General features: G+C 37.5%; 1 protein-coding gene across 9 annotated transcripts in view; it reads left to right on the top strand.

Moving 5' to 3' along the window:
* ZNF385B (zinc finger protein 385B) overlaps positions 1–23,576 on the top strand; it is a 150,225-nt gene that overhangs the window by 96,332 nt on the left and 30,317 nt on the right. For 6 of the 9 annotated variants that reach the window (XM_058840362.1, XM_058840363.1, XM_058840367.1 and 3 more), the window contains 2 exons: positions 348–478; positions 17,977–18,087. In XM_058840362.1, coding sequence (XP_058696345.1) covers positions 348–478; positions 17,977–18,087 — 242 coding nt within the window. The remainder of the gene's footprint in view (positions 1–347; positions 479–17,976; positions 18,088–23,576) is intronic. The other 3 variants (XM_058840369.1, XM_058840368.1, XM_058840370.1) reach the window with 1 other exon arrangement.

Below are 23,576 nucleotides of genomic sequence, written 5' to 3'. Positions count from 1 at the left end.
TCTAGTAGGCAACCATGAATTGCAAAAGCATCTGACTTTCATGGGCACCCATCCTGGCCTTTTTGGCACAAGAAGAATTTTGCAGCTGTAGAAAGGATTTATTCTACCTGCCTGTGTGATTTATATACCATATGTCTTCTCTCCAGCATCTGAGTACCCATGGCCATAGGGAAGTGCTCTGCCTCATCTGTACTGTGTGTAAATAGGTTCCTTTTAATGATATTAACTCCTACAGAGCCTTTTCGTCGTCCCCTGTATAATTTTTTCTTGGCAGTTGTGTCAGCTATGCTGTGTGTGTTGCAGAAAGGAGAATACCATGAATTCCTGGTTTTGTTTGCTCTTGGCAGGCACTACTACACTTCCCACCCTTGTGCGCACACCTACCTTGATGATGCAGCCTTCCCTGGATATCAAACCCTTTATGTCCTTCCCTGTGGACAGCAGCTCTGCTGTTGGATTCTTCCCAAATTTTAACACAGTAAGTAAAGGTGTTTCCACATTTAGTTTCAGTGTATGCTTTCCAATCTGGTTCTAATACCCAGTACTGAAGCTGCCGTAAAACAGTGCATTGCTTACTCAGTTCTAGGGAGCCCTTTCTTTCTGTGCCGTGGTGGTTGCTTTTCCCCTCTATGAAAGGCTTGGAGTGGTGTCCAGCCTTCTTGCTGTGCATGGGGCTGATTGATTTTTAACTTGGTCTCTTGAGGTGGTTGTTTGCACATTGGAAAAAACAACCCTATGCTATGCTAATGATTTGAGAAGCAATAGAATGATTTGGAGCATTTGTCTGGACATGTATTTCTATATACTGTAAGAAAGGAAGAAAAAAAAAGCTAATGGGAATACAGGCATGACAGGTAAGACCCAGATCCTACACCACTGTGAATCAAACTAAGCCTAATACATCCAGGAAAACAACCGGAGGATAATGTTAATTCTGTATAATTTCCACATTGTATATTCTGTATGATTTCCACAAGTGTAAAACTGCAGAGCCAGCCTTTGTGAAAAATGTGAACATGTTATTTTTGCTTTATGGTAAAGCGTCTTGGGTTCTTTTTCAAAACAAATGGAATATTGCCAGAATAATACTTCCGTGATTCTTCATGTTTATCAGAGCAGTAATTGAAAAAATACTCTCTTCAGTACTTCTCCTTCTTTATCAGCTCATAAAAAGGCAATGAGTGTTATCAAAATGCTTGTTTGCCATCACACTTGAGCTTAAATGTTTAAGCTAAGGGGTTAAATAGGAAGGAAACTGCTGCGAGTCATTTCTGCCCAGTCAGCAGGTAGAGTGTGTTTGTAGGTGACCGTCACCTGAACTGCTGCGCATTGTGCTCGTCACTGTGGCTGCGGGGGGGCGGAAAGGGGAGCAGTGTCATCACCACCACACGGGCACCAGCTGAACCACTGCCAAGCGCTTCCTTTCACAGACTAACCGTCTGTCTGAAACTAAAACTGCAACAGCATTATTTTTCACCATGCCGTGCAAATATGCCCTGCTGACAGGCCATGTGCTACAGCATGCGGTGATGTGGGGTGGTTGTGAGGTGACACAGGAGCCAGCTTCTGCAATGTGTCAGCAGCCCAATGTATGAACAGTAGCAAATATTACTAATTCATTGTAAAACGTGTGTGAAAAATGTGTGTTTATCAGGGACAGGGAGATGTGGCGATGTGCATTTGCACAAAAAGATTAGAATAAAAACCCAGGAACATTAAACGAGCAGGCTCAAAACTCAATACCATGTTAAGGAAGCAGCGGGTCACTATCATATCTAGGCATGATGCAACTCATATTAATTTTCCATCCTCTTCCTAATACTGTCAGGAACTTTGTTATGATTTTTTTGCTTTCCAGTTGCACAGGTTTTCCAGGTGACCTTTTTCACAGAACTGTTCATTATGACTTACAAAACTTTTCTTTAGAGATGTAGTTTTAGAGTCAACCAATCATTATTTGCTTTCTGGTGGTATTATTGAATATCAGAGTCGCAGTAGCCTCTAGAGACTGTTTAATTAGTATATTTACAGTGATTTTTCTGAGTTTATATTTATCTGCGTTACCTTTCATTTGCCTAATTCCTGGCATGTTTATCCTTCACAACTGTAATTCCTCTCCAAACTCCTGTAGGTTTTATTAAAAATTAGACCTGGGGTAACTGGCAAACATTGTCAACTTGGTGTCTACTTCCTCCCTTGGAATTCTTTATAATTATATAAAATTATGCTGCTATATATCAGAGATGTTGCATGTTTAAACTTCATTTTAAGAAACTGTGGTTCATTACCTCTCTATTTCTAATTTGCAGACTTTGTCATTTATCTTGCAGGTATTGATTTTCCTTGAGAGTCTTTCACAATGGACTTCAAAGCTCATTGGAAAACTAAATCATTCATGATTATCTACTGACAGGCACAACGAATGCCAGCTGTCATGTACTTCCTTTATTTCTAACTTAGCACAACCTTTGCAAATGCAGGTATTTAGGGTTTTGTATATGTAGTCTTTTTATTCCTTCTTTTTCATTCCAAAGTGGTGGCAAAAGTATGCAAAAGTGTTTAAAACTATTTTTCCAGAAGGTAATTTTGAGTTCTAGAAGCTAAATCCAGTTGATCCATAACATATGTATCATCCACGATCTTTTATCTTATGCAGGAAGTAAATATTAGAAGAGCCAAAAAAGCCATCATTTGCTTTATGGATCAATCAGGAAATCTATGCACTTCATTCACAGGAGGACTTGTCAAGGACAGGGAAGCCTCCAGTGTGCTTCCCTTCATCTCTTTGCCTTCCAAGGGACTGAGGGGACCCTTCGGGGTGCTGGTTGTGCTTGCGTGTGTTCACTGAAAGTGGCAGAAAGAAATGGTCTGAGACAAAACTTCTTTGGCTCCACCTGCATTTTCAATGTCTGTCAGAGGCAGAAACATTCTCTTAAACCTTCCCAGGAGATGGTTTCTAACTTAACATCAGAGGCCTTAAAAAAGAAAAGTTTCTGCATGAGAGCTTAATAGAGTAACTACCAAGGCAGAAAAACAAGGTAAAATGTATTAACTACAAACATCTTCAAAGGAACACTCCCTACAGTTTTCTCCCAAAAGAACTTCTCTTATTTATGAAAACATATTTGAAATCTGGGGTAAACCCTTTCTTATTTAGTTAACTTTGACAGTTTTCAGTTCTGAAAACATCTGTGATTCTCCAGATAAAACATTAGTGTTCCCATTTTGTATGTGGTAGTATTTTGATACCTAGCTTCTCTCCACAAGGGATACTTTCAGCTGATGCACTGAGCAGACCCTGATTTTGTAAAAGAAATGCCTAACCCAATCTTATCTTACTTTCTTGATGGAGTTCCATGATTTAGTTTAAGCTGTCTCCCTTTTGCTTCTCTTTAAATCATTAATAGTTCTAAATATGCTGTGGATGTATGTATATTAATTGCCAGTTGATGCCCCAATTAAATTTGGTTTTGTTCCTATTATATAGGAAAAAATATTTGGGGAATGATTGTACTAATTCACTGGATATGTATCTTTATTCCTCAGTAAGGAGAATAAAAATTTTCTGTTTCAACAGATCAGCCAGAAGGGGATCTTGTAAGGGCAGGATGACGGGATTCCAAGCAAAGAGGTATTGCAGAATAGGTGCTGTCTTTCCTGGTCTTTTCATATTAGCAGCAAGTAGTTTTGTCAGAACAGTAGAGCCATGATCAGACTGTCAGAGTCTGAACTTGAGTTGCTGCATGAAAGGACAAACCCTCTCTCAAGAAATGCTGCAGTAATGGGTCCAAAGGTGACATAATGTTTGTCCTGGCATCCAGTTCCAAATGGTCCTGCCTAATACCCCTCTGTCTGAAATGCAGAGCTTGAATCAAATTATCAGCTATTAGTACTTAAAATGTTCCTGTTTATAAAAAATTAGGAAATAACATTACAGGAACTTCCCAAATTGGTACTTCCAGTTTGGGATGGATGTGAACCAGGTTATTAAGCAGAGTTCTTTATCAGCATACTAAAATGATTCTAAAGGCGCCTTAATAGGTTAACAACTTGCATATCGATTGCATTTAAAAATATGCCAGTCAAGTATATAGTCAGTGAAAATCAAAGTTAAGTTTAATGTGATCCCCATTTTGTGTTTATTATTACATAATACTTAATTTTACACATGCTGGCTTCCACCAAACAGCTTTACCTTCTGTACCATTCTTTCTCTAAACCTCCCTGATTCTTTATCTCCTGCCATCCATCTTGTGTACTGAATGATGAAAGCATATTTTGTATCCTTACTTGTCATCACATCATGGAACATGTGCTAAAGCAACTGAAAGCCAGGATTTATCTTGCAAGATCAAGATCACTGATCACTTCACGATCACTGTCTTCATGTCCCTATATAAAGGTTGTGTACTTCCTAAAAAAAGAAATCTCAAAATTCCAGCATATTCTGCCTTGTCCTGAAATGAGAGCAGCACTACATGACTCACATTTAGTTGAAGTGGTACAGCTAGGGACCTGTCAGTCTGCACAAAAACATTATCAGCAGCAGCTTCTCAGATTCTATCATCATAGAAAATAATCAGCAATTCATATGCTTCTTTCTGAGTTTGTTATGGCCTCAGGGGTAATCAAAGATTAGAGGATCTCTTGTAGCTTTCACATTAGTGAAACATTTTGCATCTAACTAGCCCATGATTGGTTTCTAAATGCCGGTTCATACCCTTCATGTTTTAGAGGACACATGGGTTAATGTGGCCTAGTTATTGCTTCAGTGTCTTATTTCTCTTCAATTTTCTTCAAGTAGCTTTATGCTGATTCTTTATATTGGAGTTCTCTCAGTCCCCTTGCAAAGTGGACCAGAGATATTTTACATCTGCCAGTGAAGGTGAGCCAGCTGGAATGTGCCACAGGAAAGGAAGAGGAGCTGACTAGTAACTTAGTCAGACATTTCTGACTCTTCTCCAACATTAGCCCTGCCTGGACTAAGTATCCCTGGCCTATCCCCAAGACATCTACTGGGAAGAACTAATTTTCTCTTTCCTCTTCTGTGTTTTCAATTTTTATCACATTTTTATTTGCTGCCTATCTCCCTCTCTTTTGAAGGGCCCAGTAATCACCAAGGCAGAAGCTGAGTTCAGCAGATAAGAGCACAGGGCACCCGGATCACCAGCTTCACTCGCCCCTCTGCGCCAAGTGCCTCTTCTGCCTTTTTGGCAGGACACTGTGGCTTGGGAGCTTTCTCTTTCCTTAGCTGGGTCTGAATTCAGCCACTTAACACCCTGCTGCAGTGCCAAAGTACGCTTTGCAGCACAGGATTGTATATGGCAGGAACAGATTACAAATGCAGCCAACTGGATGTTGCCAACCCGTTATCTACCGTCCTTTTTATCCAAGTACCCTGTCCCTGCGCTCTGATTTCCCATTTTCCTTTTTATGGAGTGCTGGAGGGAAGTGACCTTTTCTGGTCCTCTCCATCTGACTCCAGAAAGGAGGTGAAATTTTTTAAGAGCCATACTTTACATTCATTATCCATGCAGAAAGGAAATTTAAGCAGTTGATTTAGGAGTGGTGTTTTGCAGGGTAGCTGGATATTTTTCTAGAGGATTTTTGTTGGTTGAGGTTTCTTTAATTAAGAAATTGTAATGTTTTTCTTACAGACCCCTTATACCCTTTATAGTCATGCAAGTATACAAGGACTTCAGGTCTGCCTTCTGTTCCTCTTTTGAACACTGAAAAAATATTCCTACTTCACTTTTAGTTGTTACGGACTTAAAAATTCATGTTTTTCAAATCATAGCCAGAATCATCCAATTCACAGCATAAGGAGTCATCCTACTGCCATTTATTAAGGGAATAAAAAAATTAATAGGTATTTTCTGAGATACAGGTGAGGAAAGCAGAAGTTCAGGACCACATAATGAAGCCCAGGTCCTTTCAGCACAGACCTCTGTTTTGTGGCTAGTCTTTGCTTGCTCTTGTCCAAGTACCTGGCTACAGAGCCCCTTGACTCTCCATGACATCATTTTCTCAATTTTCTGTAGTCCCTTTTCTTTGTACCCTTAGGCATTTTTTACCAAGCCAGGAATCCCTCTTTGTCTTTCTTCAGCTTTGAGGCAAAGCAGCAGAGAACTCTTTCAGCCATGGTAGCAGTTTTTGGAAAAATTCTTCTCAGCCTGTGGAAGTCCTGAAAGATGTTTATTGATGTTAAGGTGGTATATTTTTCCCACAAAATACTCGAGTCTTTTCCTGAAACTTCCAAAAACCTCTGAGTTTGAAGAAAACACCTGGTAAGGTAGTGAGTTAGAGATGGAAAAAAAGCTGCCAAAAGCAGGGGATTGTCAGTTGATTTTTGACAGATTTTTCGGTTTCTGGCATTTTAACAGAAAGATGCAGATTCCCTAGTTCCTGTCAGGAATCTCTCAAAGAGCAGCTCTGTAAAATTGGTGAACCTAAATAAGCACTTTTCTGCTGCTTCTTTTAGTATATCACACATAAAATTATGAGAGGGAAAAAGTGTTTATTAAAATAATACAGTCAGGCTTTAAGGGAGACTCTCTTCAAACAATAATTGTTTTATAGATTTTCCTACCGCTTTTGTGTTTTTTCGAAGAGGAACTGGGTGGATGAGCTTCTTTCTCTCAGTTTCCAGATCAGCAGCCTGATAGATAGGGAACCTGTCTCTAAGGAGAAAGTACACTGACACGCACTGGTGAAGAAGGCACCAGGTGCAGCCTTTCCCTACCCCTTTGCAGGACTCTGGCATCCACCATGTGGATTTTAAAAAACGGCTCCTAAATTGCTGCATTACATCAATTATTGCATGTAAAAGTAATTAGGTCTTCCTAATTATTTAAAGAAACACAGTTTCTGTGTACAAATCCTACAGTTTGCTGAGTTGTCCAGAAAATCTGGTCCTTGGCTACGTCTTTCTCAACAGAAACCTTGGAGTTACTCTTTCTAACATTTCAGCAACATTTATTTCTTTTGCTCATCACCACAGGAAAGCTCAGAAGCCTTTATCTGCATTGAACTGCTTTCTTCTCAACTTAGTAGTATGTTCCTGGTACAAGAAAGCTTTTTGAAGGGAGAGGGTTGTTAATGGTAAATATTTTCGGCATTTGGTAACCAAAGGATGTTTTGCAAATAGACTGTGATTACAACATCTCCCCTCAAAGCAAGCAGTCACAGAATTGTAGTTTAGGACGAGCAACATGTGTTTTACCACTCTGCTTACAAAGATTTTGCTAGTTCCTAATTACAAATCTAAGTTCTACAAATTCTAAGCAAAATTCTAGAGCAGCTTTAGAGAAAATAATTCTCCATATGTCTGATGAAGTGGCTACTTTTGCAATATCCTGGCTGTACATGGTCAGCTTTACTGCCCCGCCTTAGACCTTTGTCACATTGTTCCATGCAAAACTGAGAAATGCTGCCATAATTATTAGTTATTATATTATAACAACATAGCCTAAAATTTAATTCTTGTCATACTCATTCCTTTGGAATGTGGCTGTCCTTGTAGTCTTTTAATCTAAATACAGTTTCATGGCAATCTGAAGGTAACGTACGGCAATTTAAAGCTGCACTGTCAACCTTGACTTTCCTTTGCATGCCTAGAAACCAAACACACACAGGTTTTGAGCACTGACCAGCTCATTTCAACATTTCAAGAAACAGAGCAAGGCTGAGTTGAAGAGCTGTGCCTTTCAGACCAGTCTTCTCTATATTCAGTCTGTCCATTTTTACCATGAACTTCAGCTGCTTCCCCAAGTTACCGCTAGGGAGAGAGGATCTCATTTCTTGCCGTGTATTTGTTAGACAAAACAGGTTTCTACCTGGCTTTCTTTCTCATTTACTTAAATTTTAAGAAAAATATCCCCACCAAACATAAAGAAAAATCCAAAACAAACAGTCTTTGATACTACATAAAGTTTCAGAACAAGCTTAATTAGAAGAATCCTGTAAAGATTTGTATGTAAATACAGTGCTTTTTTAATCAAAAGCATTTTGAAGTTTGTTTGTGTAGTGTGTGTTGTTGATAAAAAACCAAAAACAACCCAAAAGAAAAACACACCCAAATCAGAAATATCATCATTAATTTTTAAGTGAAAAAGGCCTTATTTCTTATATACTGTGAAAAGCAGAAGACAGCTGTGAAAATACTTAGGCAATTATTGGTTCTGATCTGCTTCTCACTTACATTTAGTCATTGAATACGTTCATATTCAAGTCTCTATATACACATACATTTTATCCTCTTATTAGCTGTGTTTTCTTCAGTATATGAAAAGTAATGGTATTAATTCATTTCAGAAGACTAGATTTCTTGTGCCTTTATTCTCTCCTGTTCACAGAATTAATCAAAAGCTCTGAATTTGTCCTTAACCTCTCAGCATAGTTCAGAACTGTAGTGGAAATTCAAGTGTACCTAATGTAATACCATTCATCTTTGTGTTTTGGTGTTCTGGAGCAGCCTGGGAGCAGGAAAACTCATCAAAACTTAGAGCAGGCTTTTAAGTAGAAAAGGGTCATAGCTAAGGACCATCTCAAAGATGAAAGGAGAAATCAGGAATCTTGTTTTGCCCCATGTGCTATCTAAGCTCCTTTTCTGAGTACAATCTCTAAGGCTTGAATCTTTTGGCAGGATTTTGCTCAAAGGTACTTTTTCGTATTATTTTACCTGTTTATATTCTTTTACTGCCAGTTGGTAATAGGTGTTGTAATAAGAATAGTTATGCTCTCAGAGTATGTTATTGGTTTGCTTTTCAGCAAGTCTCAAACGACAATATGTTTTTATTTTTTGTTGGATCTGAAGGCAAGACAGTAATGTTTTTTTGTTTAGCTGAACACAGCTGAGTGCTCTGAGTAACAGCAGCTTTAATAATAAAGAGCAGTTATGTAACACCTTCTATCAGATGATTTTAGCATGTTACTTAGACCTTTCAGCTTTTTTTATTGGGTTGCAAATATTTTTATTCCCATTTTACAAATGAGAAATATAAGGCTCAGATGAAATTTCTCAGATGAAATTAATGTATGGTTAAACCTGTGAGCCAGCATAGCCACAGAGGGAAAGGAAACTGTCTTATTCCTTGAGCATTAGCTTAACCATTGGATTTGGACTTTACTCATTTTCTCAGGTTTGGTCTGTCATGGTCCAGCAGATCACTCTACGGATACAAAATATTGCACAGTGGTAGAGCAGTAATCTGGATGGATTAAAAAAGAAGCTGCCCAAGACTTAAAGCTGGTTCAGGTTCATATAACAAAAAGCACCGAGCCACAGATACCTGCTTTTTTTTACTTATTCTCCATTTGTTTGGTGGGGAGTTCTCTTTTATCTTAAAACATTCTCAGCAGCTTTCCATTTCTTTATTTCACCCACAAAAGTCTCCCGTCTTGTCTGGAGCAGAAAATTTGACAATTTTTACCATAAAGGTTAAATCTATTTTTAGTGTTCTCATAACAAACTCAATCCTTTAATGTATTTATATCCTTGCTTGAGAATAAGCCTTAGAAGAAGCAGAGACCAGATTTAAAAATTTTTTTTTCTGTCGTGTCTCATCAGTTTTTTTACAAAGTCAAGTACTTTAGAGGAATCAAATATTACATTTTCATAATTACACAAAGAGTTCTAAAACAGCAAACAGCAGTGGTATTTAATTTTCTGAAAATTCTGAAAATTTAAGACTAAGACTATCCTGATTATGATTTTCTAAGCCAGAAATTGTTTCTAACAAGCAATAAATATACAAGCATGAAGGGAAGGAAGGGCAGAGGAAATATTCACAGCACTGAAAAAATAATAGTAAAAAATAGTTTAAAGGTGTTTTCTCAGTTACCTTTTGACCTTTTGTACTTAATCATATCACATTTCATGGAAAGAAGAGAGAGGTAGGAGGAGTTGAGGGTTTATTTATCTTTGATTTTGATTTTTAATATCAGTTACTTGATGTAGGCTAGAGCAGTGTAAAGGCAGAGGAGGCCAGAAAAACAAAAGATTAGAAAATCCTTGGTTTTGTTTCAGTTGTTCCTTTTGCCTATGTTGGTCTAACCCATGATTTCAGAACTGGGTTAGGACAAAGGAAATTCTGCTGAGAAGACTGGGATTCATCAGTAGCCTCATGTTATTAGTCCGAGAATGGTTTGCAAATTCTTATGTGCAAACCTTTCTGAAAGCAGTCACTGCTTCAACATAAGATTCCCAGTGTCGTGCTGTTTTAGCCCTCTACTAGGCTGGATCAGAAAACATCCTGAGAGAGAAAAGGATGTGTGATGGTGAAATTACTTGTGCTAGCACACAGGAGGGATAATGTGCATGTCAGTAAAGATTTAGGGCTCTGCTTTCCAAGTCAATGCTGAGGAAAGATGATGAATGCATTTCTTGTTAAAACAGAAAGAATGTAATTAGCTAGTTAAAGAGAAAATATATTTGAGCATGTGTTCTGACTTTTAGTAACTGGGCTTCAATGGCATATTGAAAATCTGAAAGGGAATTGGAGAAAAGCTAGCAAATGAATCAAGTTTTTATTGTGAGCAGCTTAAGGCGTTTGGTTTATCAAAGAGAAGGTTAAGAGCTGACATGATTGCAGTGTATGAGTGCCTGCACTATTCAGAGGGTATTTGAGGCTTGAGTGACCTTTAATAGAGAAGCACAACTAGATTGAGTGGCTTATAATAACTCAGAAAGTATTGCTTCCACAGTGATGTAAATTAACTTGTTTGGAAACTTTTATATCAAGCTCTTTAGATGTGATTTTTTTTTCCTAAAATTTAGGCTCTGGTTGACCACAAATTATTGGACTTTGTTATAGGAAGGGCTGAACTTTTTCAGTGAATGAAATGATGTCATAATTTTTTTTGGAAATCGGATGTAATGGTTCCCTCCGGCCTAGTCCAAATCTGTAAATCACTTCAGACATCACTTTCAGTATTCAGTCTGCATGGAAAAATGAAAAAGAGGGTGATTCTGAATACAAGCACACAAAGAGAATCACCCTCTTTTTCATTTTTCCATGCAGACTTTACCTTAAAGGGGGAACATGCAAGAGGGTAGCACACCCATAGGGTCTGCATTATACCATAGGACTGGATATAAAGATGTAGGGAGGGAAATTTAGCTGCTAGGAGCTGGAGATGGAAAATCAGTCTCTGAAGTCCAGAGATACAGTCCTGCAACTCTGTTAACAGAAATAATGTGGAATTTTCAAAAGCAAAATTAGCTGAACCCTAATCTAAAAGGATAATGAGGAAGCTGAATTTATTAGTATTCCTAATACTTCTTTTAAGGTATAAAAGTTGTTTCCAGCTCTGGGTGTCCTTTTAGTTATCTTGTACTAAAAATGAAGTAGAAGTAAATGCCAAATTCCCTTCTTTATTTTTCAGTACTCACTCCTATTTTAGCAACTCTTCATGGATAGCTGTAGTATCTGACATTAACAAGTGAATTACAGCAAGATTTTTGGTTTGTTTTAAGATGCTTCCTGGCTGATTACACTAGCTAGTTGTAATGTGTGGAGGTCACAGATATCACAGCCACTGTTTTCCTCAGGGAAGTTGGAGCTTGCTGCCGAATTCAGGGGACAGACAAACACACTGAGAAGTTGCATTCAGAGAGGCTTGCCTTCAGAGCACAGTGTTGTTGTATTTTAGGAATCCTGTGTAAGGGAAGCGAGATGCTAGTCCCTGTGGTCTGAATTCTTTCTTAGTGGATGCTTATGTTTTCTGCACTTGGGGAAATTCTACTCAGAATTTTAATAAGAAAAGGTAAAATCATGGATTTGCTGTAACCTGAGTATGGTTGGGTTTGATTTCCCTGAGATCCAGATTTCATGCTTTGACCAAATTTGCTTTGTGTAAGTACATTGAGAGAGCCTCCTTAAAAAAAAAAATATTAAAGGAACCCTCAGTTAGACCACAGGACTGCAGTAAAATAAATGTATAGTGTTGTAAATTAATTTTTCTTGTTGTTCAATGAAGTATTTGCACAAATCTCCAAATCAGCTGCTGAGAATCTGAGTCACCCCTGATTTTGTTATTGACCATTTACATCTGCCTGTTTTTAAGAACCCCCAAAACATTATGGAGAGCACAGGGACAGAGGTGTAGGGGAGGTAGTGTTTAGAATGCCACAGGCTCACCCTACGGAAATATGTCTCTGGAGACACTTTGTGCTACACAAGGAGAGGTGATGCACAGGGAATATTGATGGCTTTCCTGCAAGAAAATAAAGTTATTCACATCACAGAATGATTTATGTTGGAAAAAAACCCTTAAGATCATTGTGTTCAGCCATTAACACAGCACTGCCATGCTCACAGCTGAACCATATCCCTCAGTGCCTTATGGACATGTCTTCTAAATATCTCCAGGGATGGAGACTCCACCACTTCTCTGGGCAATGTTGCAATGCTTGATAACCCTTTCAGTAATGCATTTCTTATTATATCCAATCTGAGCCTCCCCTGGTACAACTTGAGGCTGTTTCCTCTTGTCACTTGTTACCTGGGAAAAGATCATGACACTCACCTTGCTACAACCTCCTTTCAGGTAGAGCTCCATCAGTAGAGCTGGCACAAGTGTTCCTGGTGATGCAAAATAAGCAATGAACTGTATAACAGAATTTCAGTGACTTGAACACTAAATTATGCTTAGAATTAATCAAATGGAGAATGTGTTCCCTATTGGAACAAAAGCCGCACAGACATGGAGAGAACAGATTTGTGCTGGTTTGTGTTGGCCAAGCATGCCAAGAATTACATCATGATGTTAATGTTTCTGATTTTATGCTGGGCATTTTAAATATATGCTTTGCTGAGTATGTGTATTAACTTCTGTCACTCAGTCATTGTAATATGTACAGTTACGGTAGGGGGCTGTATATATCTGGCAGAATTTATGATAAGCTTCAGTGTATGATCATTTTCCACAGTGGCAGTGTGCTTGGCTTTCATAACAACTGGAGCTCAAACACAAGGAGTTACAGAACTTAATTTAGATGTTGCACTGGTAATTTTTATATGCCAGTGGTTTTTTCTGCAGGGAAATACTGGATTATGTTATCAGTTCATTCCACATATGGTTTAAAATTTCTCTTTATCAGATTAAACCAATGTACTCTGCTGAAGGCCACTCTCTGTATTTTTCTGAAGCTTATTATGCCTGCTGGTTAAGTGATGCTGAGTTCCATCTCTTATCACCACAACCAATATTATGTTTACAAAAGCTTGTCTAGCAGTTAACTCTATATTTGACCCAAGAGTTACATCTTGATAACAGGTAACAGGACATACGTTGCCAGGCACAATTTTAAACCTTACTCAGGTTTGAGGTTATTCTTCTATTATGAAAAGGCAGCACTTTCCTCAGGATCATTCCATTTTGTTTCTGAGACTTGCAAATTGGTGTTTTTAGAGTCTGCTGTGTACAAAGAGATCTTCCAAAATAACCAGAACTTCAGTTTCATCAAACAACTTCTATGACTTCTCCCAACACTTTTTTTTTTTTGTTTTTTCCCCTCTTCTTCCTGTGCTTACTTTCATGTCTCTTTCTAGCCTGGTTCCTTTCCCAGGAGGCACCAGAAGGCACCATGATATACAGCAGGGCAGGGAGAGTTTCTGGTAGCAGCAATGATAAGAGAATTCAAGGATGAAATTCTTGAATTGCTGATAAGGTGTAACAGCTCATCTAAAACTGCTCTTGCACCTGAGGACTAAAAGGTGACAAATATGATGCAAGTTTTTTAAATCCATTCCATGGAGAAAGAATGGGGGTTTTCCACCAGCAAATGAACAGGTACCTCAATAAGGACAGTATCATGGAATACTCCATCCTGTAAACTGCCTGTAAAGTGTCAGCATAATTCCTTTGCAAAGATAAATCCTTCTTTACAAGCCTGCTTATAGGGGTCAACAAACATGTGAATAAGGGTGTTTAAATCTACATGGTCTGAATTAACAAGGTTTTTCACAAAACCCATTGGCAAAGATTTTTTAAGAAAACTAAATTGGCATAAGAAGATTCTTGCATGACAAGAAGATGCTTGGGAGGTAAGTGAGCTGAAGCGATTTGCTATTGGCAAAATTCTCCAAGGTAGTGAGGACTAAGAAAGACCACAAAAATTGTGAAAGACCTTGATGAGACTGACAAGCCAGACAATAGTGGTTGGTAAAGTTACATCGAGATATTTCTAAAGTGAGGCACATGGAAGTAAAAATTCACAAAACTTGACATAAAAAGTAGTGTACTAGGAATTGGCCATCAAGACTTGGGAGTGAGAGCTCAGGTGTATAATAGTGGTTCCTTGAAAACATCAGCTTACAGTTCAGTACTGATCTACCCAGAGTATTTTATATGGTTCCTGTCCATATCTTCAATATATTTAACTAAACTAGTTGATTTTTGGTAGAATTGAGATGGGCAACAAGAATGTAGAAAGGGATTGAATGATTTCTATACACAGAATGACTGAGTAGCACAAAGATAACTTGGGACAGGTACAGATCTTATAAAATTGAATTTTATGAAGGTATATTTCAACAAAAATAGGCACTGAGGAATGTAGGTGTATGTAAGTGCATGCAGAGAGTGCAGACTGGTTTACATCAGTTTCAGGGGTAACTATGCAAGAGGAAGTCACTGGAATTTACCAAACACACAGAAAATACCTGAATCTGGAAAAGTTTTGGTGGGAAAATATGAAAAAAGCAATAGGAAATACAATGTCTGTGCTGCCCCTGTTCTGGCCTGTCTGTTGCTACACTTATGTTTTCTAGGTGCCTTTAAAGTTCTTGTTGCAAATCTCAGTAGCTGTAGAGTATTTCTGTCTCTTAGTCCTTGCTCACTTCAATAGTTTGGGTGGTTTTAACGAGACTCATTGCGAAAAAGATGGTATCTTCACCTTTCTTGGAAAGACATTTTTAAACTTAACTTTTTACTAAACCAATTGAAGTAGGAGAACAATACTAACAGGTTGTTAAACCTAGTTATGGCTACCAGAGCACTATTAATTGCTTTGTTAAATCCCTCTATAGCATAAACAACGTAGTGCAGATTCTTATTTGCATTTGTGGTAGCTGTTAGTTTCTGTTATTATTTTGTTTTATAGATCTGGTTCTTAAATACTGGTGCTCCCCACTGGGCAAACTATGCTGTGTCATTTCCTAATAAATACCTCAACAAATAACCCTCTCCCTCTTTCCTACTCCCTCCCTCCTGCAGTGAAGAGGATAATTTTTTATAGGGATCTAAGATCAGCTTACCCTGCAGCATTAATCTCCTAACAGAGAGATACTATTTTATTTTTCCATCATGCTGTAATCCACCCCAGTTTCTGATACATTTAAAGCGTATTAATTGTTAATGTTGCACTTGAATTCTAATCATGACCAGCCTGCATGCAGGGCTCTGGAAGGAGCATTACCCGCTCCCCTGGGGATCACAAGTGGTACTTTCTGGAGGCAGCACCAGCTGTATTATTTTCATGGATTTTGTCCCTGTGCTGCTACGTCTGTTTGAAACTGGGACTTTGTGCACAGCCTGCATTGTGTGCTTGTGAAGTGCCCTGCCTCGCACTAGCGCTGTGGATTGTTATTTGGAATGCACAGAGGAGTCATTGATCACTGCTTCTTCCCTTTGTATTTTGTTTCAAACGGAACTGCAGACACTTGTGGGTATTTTTGCTGTTTCTTTTCACCGATCTCAGACACTCCAAATGGTTGAGGTACTTTTGAACATTACTCTTTTCTTCTAGATTAACTGATTAACACTTAGTATTGAAGTTGAAACGTAAAACATATCTTCCATTTAAGAAAAAATCCAACCAACTCTTCCCTAATAATATAGCAGTGTTTTAACATGTGTAGTAAATGTAATAGTATATTGACTGTCATATCTGTCACAAAGTGGATGCTCAAAAAACTTTTAATCTGCATGTATAATTTTGATATTCTATGTAGAGTGATGCCATAAATGGTACAATTCAGAAAAAGGGGAGTTTTTGTTGGTTTTTAAGCTTTTAGACTTTAAACGCTCACTATGTCCTAAAAATAGAAGAAACGTGTAACAAGGGCATTTATTTCAGTTTTTTTTTTTTTTAGATTTTTGTCACAATTCATTGTAACAGCAATGCATCATTAAATAATTCAGTAGATCATTCCAGATGAGGTGGTTTTACTTTTGTATTGTCATGTGGTACCCCTGTGGCAATAAAATACAGTATTTAGTGGCAGAAGCTGATAAAAATTAAATTACCTCTCTGGAAAATTTATTACTAATGCCGTTTGGTTTAAAATGAATGCAGCAAGAAACATGTGTAGCCATTTCAAAAAGAAAAGAAAGTAAAAAAGGTATTTAATGTTAGGTAATATATTTGGGTAATATCTTCTTAGGCAGATACAATGCAGTATGTTTTTCTTGAATTTGTTTTTTTGTGTGTGTACATATATGTCCAGAAAATCCTCAGTAGGGCAGTAGCTTAAAATTTGTACTAAGGGAAAATTGAAGTCTTTATCTTCATGTTTAGCAAGTCTGGAAGTAAGTAATTTCCTGTTCTATTTCTTCAGTGTATCAGTTACTTCAGCTGTTCTCTTGTCCTTTTGCAAGTCGGCTTAGCACCAAGTGTGCTTTGTGTATCACCTGGGATTAAACAGCCAGGTTTGGTTTCTTCCAGTAGTATTGCAAAGGAAAAAATCATCACTGTGGTTGCAAAGCAAGCTTCAGAAAAATCTAAATTTATAAGAAATCAAACTATATTCTTCTGAACTGGTTTTAAAACAAAATGGGAAAATGAGTTTTTCTCTTTTGCTGTAAACCAGTATTTTTTTCGCTTTCCTCTTCATAATGCAGTGCTTATCTTAGATAAGGATGAGAAACCACACATACACAGATGCTCATAGGAATATTTGGGTTGAAAGGGGTCTCAGATGCCATCTGGTCCAATGTCCTGCTCAGAGCAGGATCAGTTGTGATCAAGATATTCTAGGGTTTTTTTTAAAATTAAGAAGTCATGTTTGAATATTTTTGCATCAGGAAATTAATTTTATTTTGTATTCATGTCACATCAGGAGGAATGGGATGTGACTGAGGCCTTGACACAGTAGCAGTTATAAACTCTGTTTTCTGATCATCCTGTGCCATTCCCCAGGTTCCACAGTGTTAACAACAGAGCGCTCTGTGATCCTGAGTATATTCGTGACCAACAGAAGCCCTGATATTTAGCAAAGATGTAATCAATTCTGAGTTCCTGAAAATGTTCAGTCAAATTTAGGAGTAACATATTCAGTTTTTTCACTTGCCTCACCTTTTTTTCAGTGTTAAAATGTTTTCTGAAGTGTGCTAACTTTCCTGGTACAAGCAGTCCCTTCATGTTCCTCTGAACTTCAGCCTTCCCATGGGCTCTGTCACTCATCAGTTCTGCATGGAAATGCTTGGGGATTGCAACCTCTTTTCCCAGCAAGTGGTATTTGTAAGGGAGCCTGCAAAGGACCTCCTTTCACAAAGAGATCTCCAGGAGAGAATATTTTTCAAATAAGTGCTAATATTTATCACTCAAAGGAAAACAAATAGAAATAAATGAGAGTGACTTGTCAGGGTGCAAAAGTGGCTTCTGTAGTATGTCTGTTGGAGCAGTGGGTGATAGGGGAGGGCTTTCATTTGCAATTCAGGTGTGGTAGTGGGGCCCTGCAGCCCAGAGGATGTGCAGGGCTGGGAAAGACCTGTTTAGTAACCTGGTGATGACAGCAACAATGAAGCTGCCTTTTCTTCATCAGCTTTAGCATGCTACCAGTTCCCTAACCTATGTTAAATCTAATTATTGTGAGGGCTGGAGTCTTATTTCTCATGTTTATCTCAAAAAAGAAAAGAAAAGAGCTTTCTCCTGGAAGTGTTTTTTTTTGTTTGTTTGTTTGTTTGTTTTTTTAATTTTTATATGTACTCTTTATTGCCCTGAAAAGTTCTAATTTGGTTATTGTTCTCCAGATGGATCCTGTGCAAAAAGCAGTCATAAACCATACCTTTGGAGTGTCCATTCCCCCAAAGAAGAAGCAAGTAATTTCCTGTAATGTCTGCCAGCTTCGTTTTAACTCTGATGTGAGTATTGCCTATTTTGTTTCCTTTTTTCTTTTTTTTTTTTTTTATTTGGTGCATTAGGTATAATTAAACTAAATCTCTTTTTCCCAAATAATGATTCCAATTCTACCTACATTCTGCTCAGACTGATGGGCTGGTATTTTGTCCACTCAGAGGCAGAAATCTATAGAGCATGAACTCGTAATTTTCTTAGATAGCTCTGGCATGATATCCAATGCCACATCCATAGGTGAGATCCTATTTGATGGTACAGTAACCTTCCAGAGGAAATGCAAAAAGAAGTGTTTGCCTGAGATTTTTTTTTAAAAAGGAGGTGAAGCAGAAAAGCTTCCCAATGAGTTGTCCAGGTCATATTTGCTTTCCTTCCAGAAAAAATAGCTTTTTCTTGTTTATACATCCTTGCTGATATGTCTTTCCATTTCTGAATAAAGTCACTCTTCCAATAACTTTCATTTATAATAAATACAAACACAGTTCTAGCTGTCATTTTGAGTATGAGAAATTCAAAGAAATTGTTTCCTGGAGGTAAATCTGAAAAAATAATCATTACAAGAGAGTACACTGGTATTTTTTAAATACATAACCATTTAATGTTTTATCCTACGTAGCTTGAAAATTAAAGAAATTCAAGGAAACATGTCTAAGAAAATTATGACCTTTGACAGTTAAGGAGTATGTATTTGTTCTTGGAGACTATTAATTAATGTCATGAAGTTAATAAAAATAAACCAAATTTCCCAGATTTTATTTTTTTTTATCTCAAGGGTAAGGATAAATCCCTAAGGGATGTGTTAATATTATATATTTTTCTGGCATAATTTTGGTCTCACAAACAGTTTGCAGGTGCCTCCTCAAAGCCTTTGAGTATTTTGTGCTCCTAGAGATTTGCAGTAAAGCACCCATACCCATTACCCTGATTTTCTCTGCCTCTAACATTGCACTTTGAAAAGTGTCTTGTAAAGTGTTTTCCCCAGTTTGCCTTTCTTGTCTAGGCTGGTAAGGATTTTGAAGCAGTGCTATCTTAGCTTCAAATTGATTTCTAAATCTGTCATCATTTGACAAGCTTATTAAACTTCCTTTGAAGTGGCAATATCTGCTTAGTTAACTGATCTCAGAAGTCATTATTTTAAATTTAGTTTGCTTGTCTTTATACTTTAAGATTTAAGGGGGAAAAAAAGATCCTTTCTTCTCTGATACTTGGTCCAGGTATCTCCTTTTGTGGATTTAATCAAGGAACCAATAATATTTTTTTTAATTTTCTTTGGCTTCATGGATCTTGCTTCTGAGGTGGATCCATCACCACTGAAGTGGCTCAGGCTGTCGTCACTCTTCCCTCTCCCTCTCCTAGTCTTTCCTGACTCTTGAAGTCAGGGTCCCTCTGATGATGGGTCCTGTGCCCAGAGTAGTCACTCACTTTGTCTGTGCTGACATTCAGGTGGACAAACAGAACTTCAGGCAGATAAATTGAATCACAACTGAGTGGCTTGAAACAAACAAAGATCTGAAATGCTATATAATTTTGTACATCTGTCAACCAAGCAATTTTTCCTGTCTAGACTTACAAAGTAGAACAAAAAGTGCATATCATACTCTGCTTTAAATAGTGGCATCATAAAAACATGGCAAATTATAGCCACACTTCTTCTTGGCCCAAGTGTATTCAATAGGGTGGTGTGCTCTTTCTTCCTAAATTTGATAAATATATTCAGATGTAGTTACTAGAAAATACCATCCTTTTGAAGCGAATGGTTGTGAGAAATGATGAAGCACCGTGACTTTACATGCTGAAATGCAGCACCTTTCTACAGCAGTTTAGTTTATCAGGACATTCACTAACAATATAGAAATTTGATTTTGGAAAGTGCTAAGGTTATAGCAGTGTTACAAATACCAGAAGATACTTAAATACTTATTTACTAAATCTAATTTCACAATTGTTTCATAACCTCAGCATCCAGGAATATTTGGAGAATGAGACTTCATAGTGTAGTACTTCTATTTTAAAAGCCTTCTAGCCTTTCATTGGGTTACTTAGCTTCTCCTGAGAAGCTATACATAAGATTCTAAATTTTCCTTCTGGTTCTTAACCTTAAGAATTATTTATCTGAACATGTGCTATGCCTCTTTTTCTGAGAGTGAGAACCTATTTTATTTGGATGTTGTTCTTGCCTGTCCAAATAGACATTTGAAAACCTTCCCCCCCCATAATCTGCATTTTTATAATTTCACTGAGGTAATGGTAGTGGGGTTTCAACCAAGCTCTGCAGACTCACAGTTCTTTCTTAGCTTGTTGAAACTCCTGTGCAGAAATAAAAATCTGGACTCTGCATGTATTTTTCTTTTTGGTCCCTTTGGACCAAAAATAATGTGAAATTATTCTCAGGGCATGGAATAATCTTTACAATCCATTCTTTGTTTGCTGACTGGGGAAGAAGGGAGGTGTGAACCTTGTAACTGCTGAATCTTTCAGGAAATCAGTTCCACCATGTGACATGGTTTTGAGTAGCATCAAACTCAGTCTGCATTAAAACTTCAGGGTAGCACATTACAGAATGACATTTGTAGTACAGTCACTCCACACTTGCAGTTTCTTCTAGTTCTACAAGGCTGACATCCTTCTTGTTGTTGATAGGCATTCCATTCCTTTGAACTTTTTCTGACCTAAATTATGCAGTTAAATGAAATAAAAATGGCAAAACTAAATTATAAAGTGTCTTTTTTGGTTTTTATTTTTATTCTCCTAAATGAATTTCACTTGCATGGTGTTTGAGGATGCTGACCTCATTCTGGTGGTATTTTATCAATTGCACAAGAAACACACCGACAGTGAGTATTCATCTGTGACAAGAAAATTGGTTTCCTTGCCTGAAATCTTTTCCTTGTGCTGTGGACACTCACTGGTCTGAATCAATAGACTGAAAAAGAAAAATCATACTAGTCAATTTATAGTTGTCAAACCTCCCACTAAATTAATACAGTGAATTGCAAAGGTTTTGGGCTTCTTTTGCTTATGTGTCTGCAAGTTTAGCTTTGGTGAGACTGTTCTGGCATCAGATTCAAAAGCAGGGATCTGCAGCTACTTGCAGCAAAAGATCAGAGATGGGAGGAAATTTTAAAATTTAAATATTTAAAAATAGGTTGTCTTGAATGTGGGATTAAGCATGTGTTGAAGTGATGGCTCCTGTATTTTCAAAAATAAAGTTCCTAGAATTATTTTTCTTCTGCCATATTATAACTTGAACAGTATTTTCTAACTGAACTCTTCAGGATCTCCCACTCTTCAATTTTTAAAAATACAACATGAAGAAAACCTCTGTGTACAAAGTCTAAATTTTATCTAGTCTTAACTTGATATGCCTGTCCTCTTCTAAAAAAAGAAATGATAGTATTTGACTCATACTTACAGACATTCACCATCATACTTCGCTTGTCCCTTTTTAATATCTTCAGCTCCATTTTGGTCAAGTTGGAGATTGTCTATTTCTGCTAATAAATTCTGGTATATAACTAGTTTGGATACCCCTTCCAATCTCTGTCAACTCCAGAAGAAAACGTAGTACAGAAGAAATGATCCAAAGTCTTGCAAAACAGAAAAATAAAACGTCATCTCTGAAGTAACAGCAAACTAAAGTTGTCTTAATAGACTGAACTACTGTTCAGGGGAAATGTATCTGTAAAAGTAGTAGCAACATCACAGCAGTGATAACTGAAGTTGCTTCAACAACATTTTTTTGCATGATCCGCTTAAGATATCCTAGCTGGAACTCAGGGTGGGATTAGGTGCCTAAGTTTAAGTGTCTTGCTTTTCAAATATCTGAGGTGTCCAGGACATCCACAACAGACTGATTAATTGACAAAGGACACCCGAGGACATGCCAAATTATATGAGATGCCTGCCTCTAGAGCTGGAAGTTTGGTTTCTGCAGAATTGCTCTTTTCTCCTCATCTGAATCATTACCTTGTGTTCAAGTAGTTTATCTGCTTTCCTCCCTCATTATTTTTATTTAATTGTTTAGCCTTGAGGTTGTTTGGATTGTTTAGCCTAGAGAAAAGAAGGCTCAGGGGTTGGCTTGTTACTTTCTCTGCCTACTTGAAAGAAGGTTGGAACAAGGTGGGTGTCGGTCTCTTCTCCAGGAAACAAGTGATAGGATGAGAAAAAGCTGCTTCAAGCTGGGCCAGAGGAGGCTTAGACTGAATATTAGGAGAAATGTCTTCACCAAAAGGAAGTTGTCAAACATTGGGACAGACTTTCTGGGGACGTGGTGGTGTCGTTATCCACTGGAGATGTTTAAAAGATGTGTAGGGACATGTTTTAGTGGAGAACATGGCAGTGCTGAGTTAACATTTGAACTTGCTCTTAAGGGCCCTTTCCAACCCAAAGGATTTTGTCATAGTCCACAGAGGTTTAGAATCTTTGGCATTGTACAATTATGCCAGTATTAATCAAATCTCTTTTTCCATTAGCCAGGCTTCTCTATAGTCCAAACTTGCAAACGTCATGCTGGCAGAACATGTTATTGTTCTGATTTTTGTTTGGTGGTGTTCTTTTTGTAAACAGACTTTGTCATCTGTTGATCGCTCCTAAAATAAGTGTCTGCTTCCCCCTGCACACTTTCTGTTTCTTATAGAAATGTCATTGACATGTACCAGGTACAGCCTGGTAGGCACCATCTTGTTCAGAGGGTATAACTGGATTGAAAATAAACTTGTGTTTGCACAGTGTGTTGCTGTATGGGTAATAACTGCAAGTCAGCCCTGATTTTTGGTGTCACCTCAAAAATCAGGAGACTTTGTGATTGAATTGGTGACTCAGAAATCAGGAGGAAACACTTTGTAGGCAAATCAGAAAATCAGATGTAACAATTTGGCATTAAGAGACAATGAAAGTCATCGTATTGTTGAATATATTTAAAGCTAATAAAGATGATGTGATGATAGCATTCATCTTTTTAAAAAGCCAGAAGAGACATTTTTTAAGTCCAGGCAAGTATTGCCAAAAGTTGACTTTGCAGATTTAAATAAAGCATTCATGCTGTCAAAAGGATAATAAGCAAAATAATCAATAGCATCACATAAAAATCCACAGAACTGTCATTGTTTTCTGTCAAACATTTTAAATTTTTCTTATTTATAAGACTATATTGATTCTATGGTTATGGAGGGTAGTGAAGCAGATAGGAGGTAATTAAAAGCATAAATCTCAGGAACTTGTGAAGGTAATTTTCTGTTTTGTAGACAGAACTGACAAAATGATGAAAGTTGTTAGCTCCAACATGACAGAAATACCGCATGATTATAGGGTACAGGGTTATAACATGATGGAAGTTCTGTTCAAATAACTGCTATTTAATGGAGCTTTTAACTAAGTTTGGTAAGGTATTTAAAATATGAGTTGACTTCTTACGACATGGCTGATATTCACAGCTCCTTGGTTTTTCCATGTTCTTTTCAATAATAATCTACCTTACTATTTTGAGCAATTAGGTTTT

The sequence above is a fragment of the Poecile atricapillus genome, chromosome 5, assembly GCF_030490865.1.
Source record: "Poecile atricapillus isolate bPoeAtr1 chromosome 5, bPoeAtr1.hap1, whole genome shotgun sequence".
Classification (NCBI taxonomy): domain Eukaryota; kingdom Metazoa; phylum Chordata; class Aves; order Passeriformes; family Paridae; genus Poecile; species Poecile atricapillus.
The sequence above is the reverse complement of the archived record's forward strand: the minus strand, read 5'-3'. Positions and strand labels throughout refer to the sequence as shown.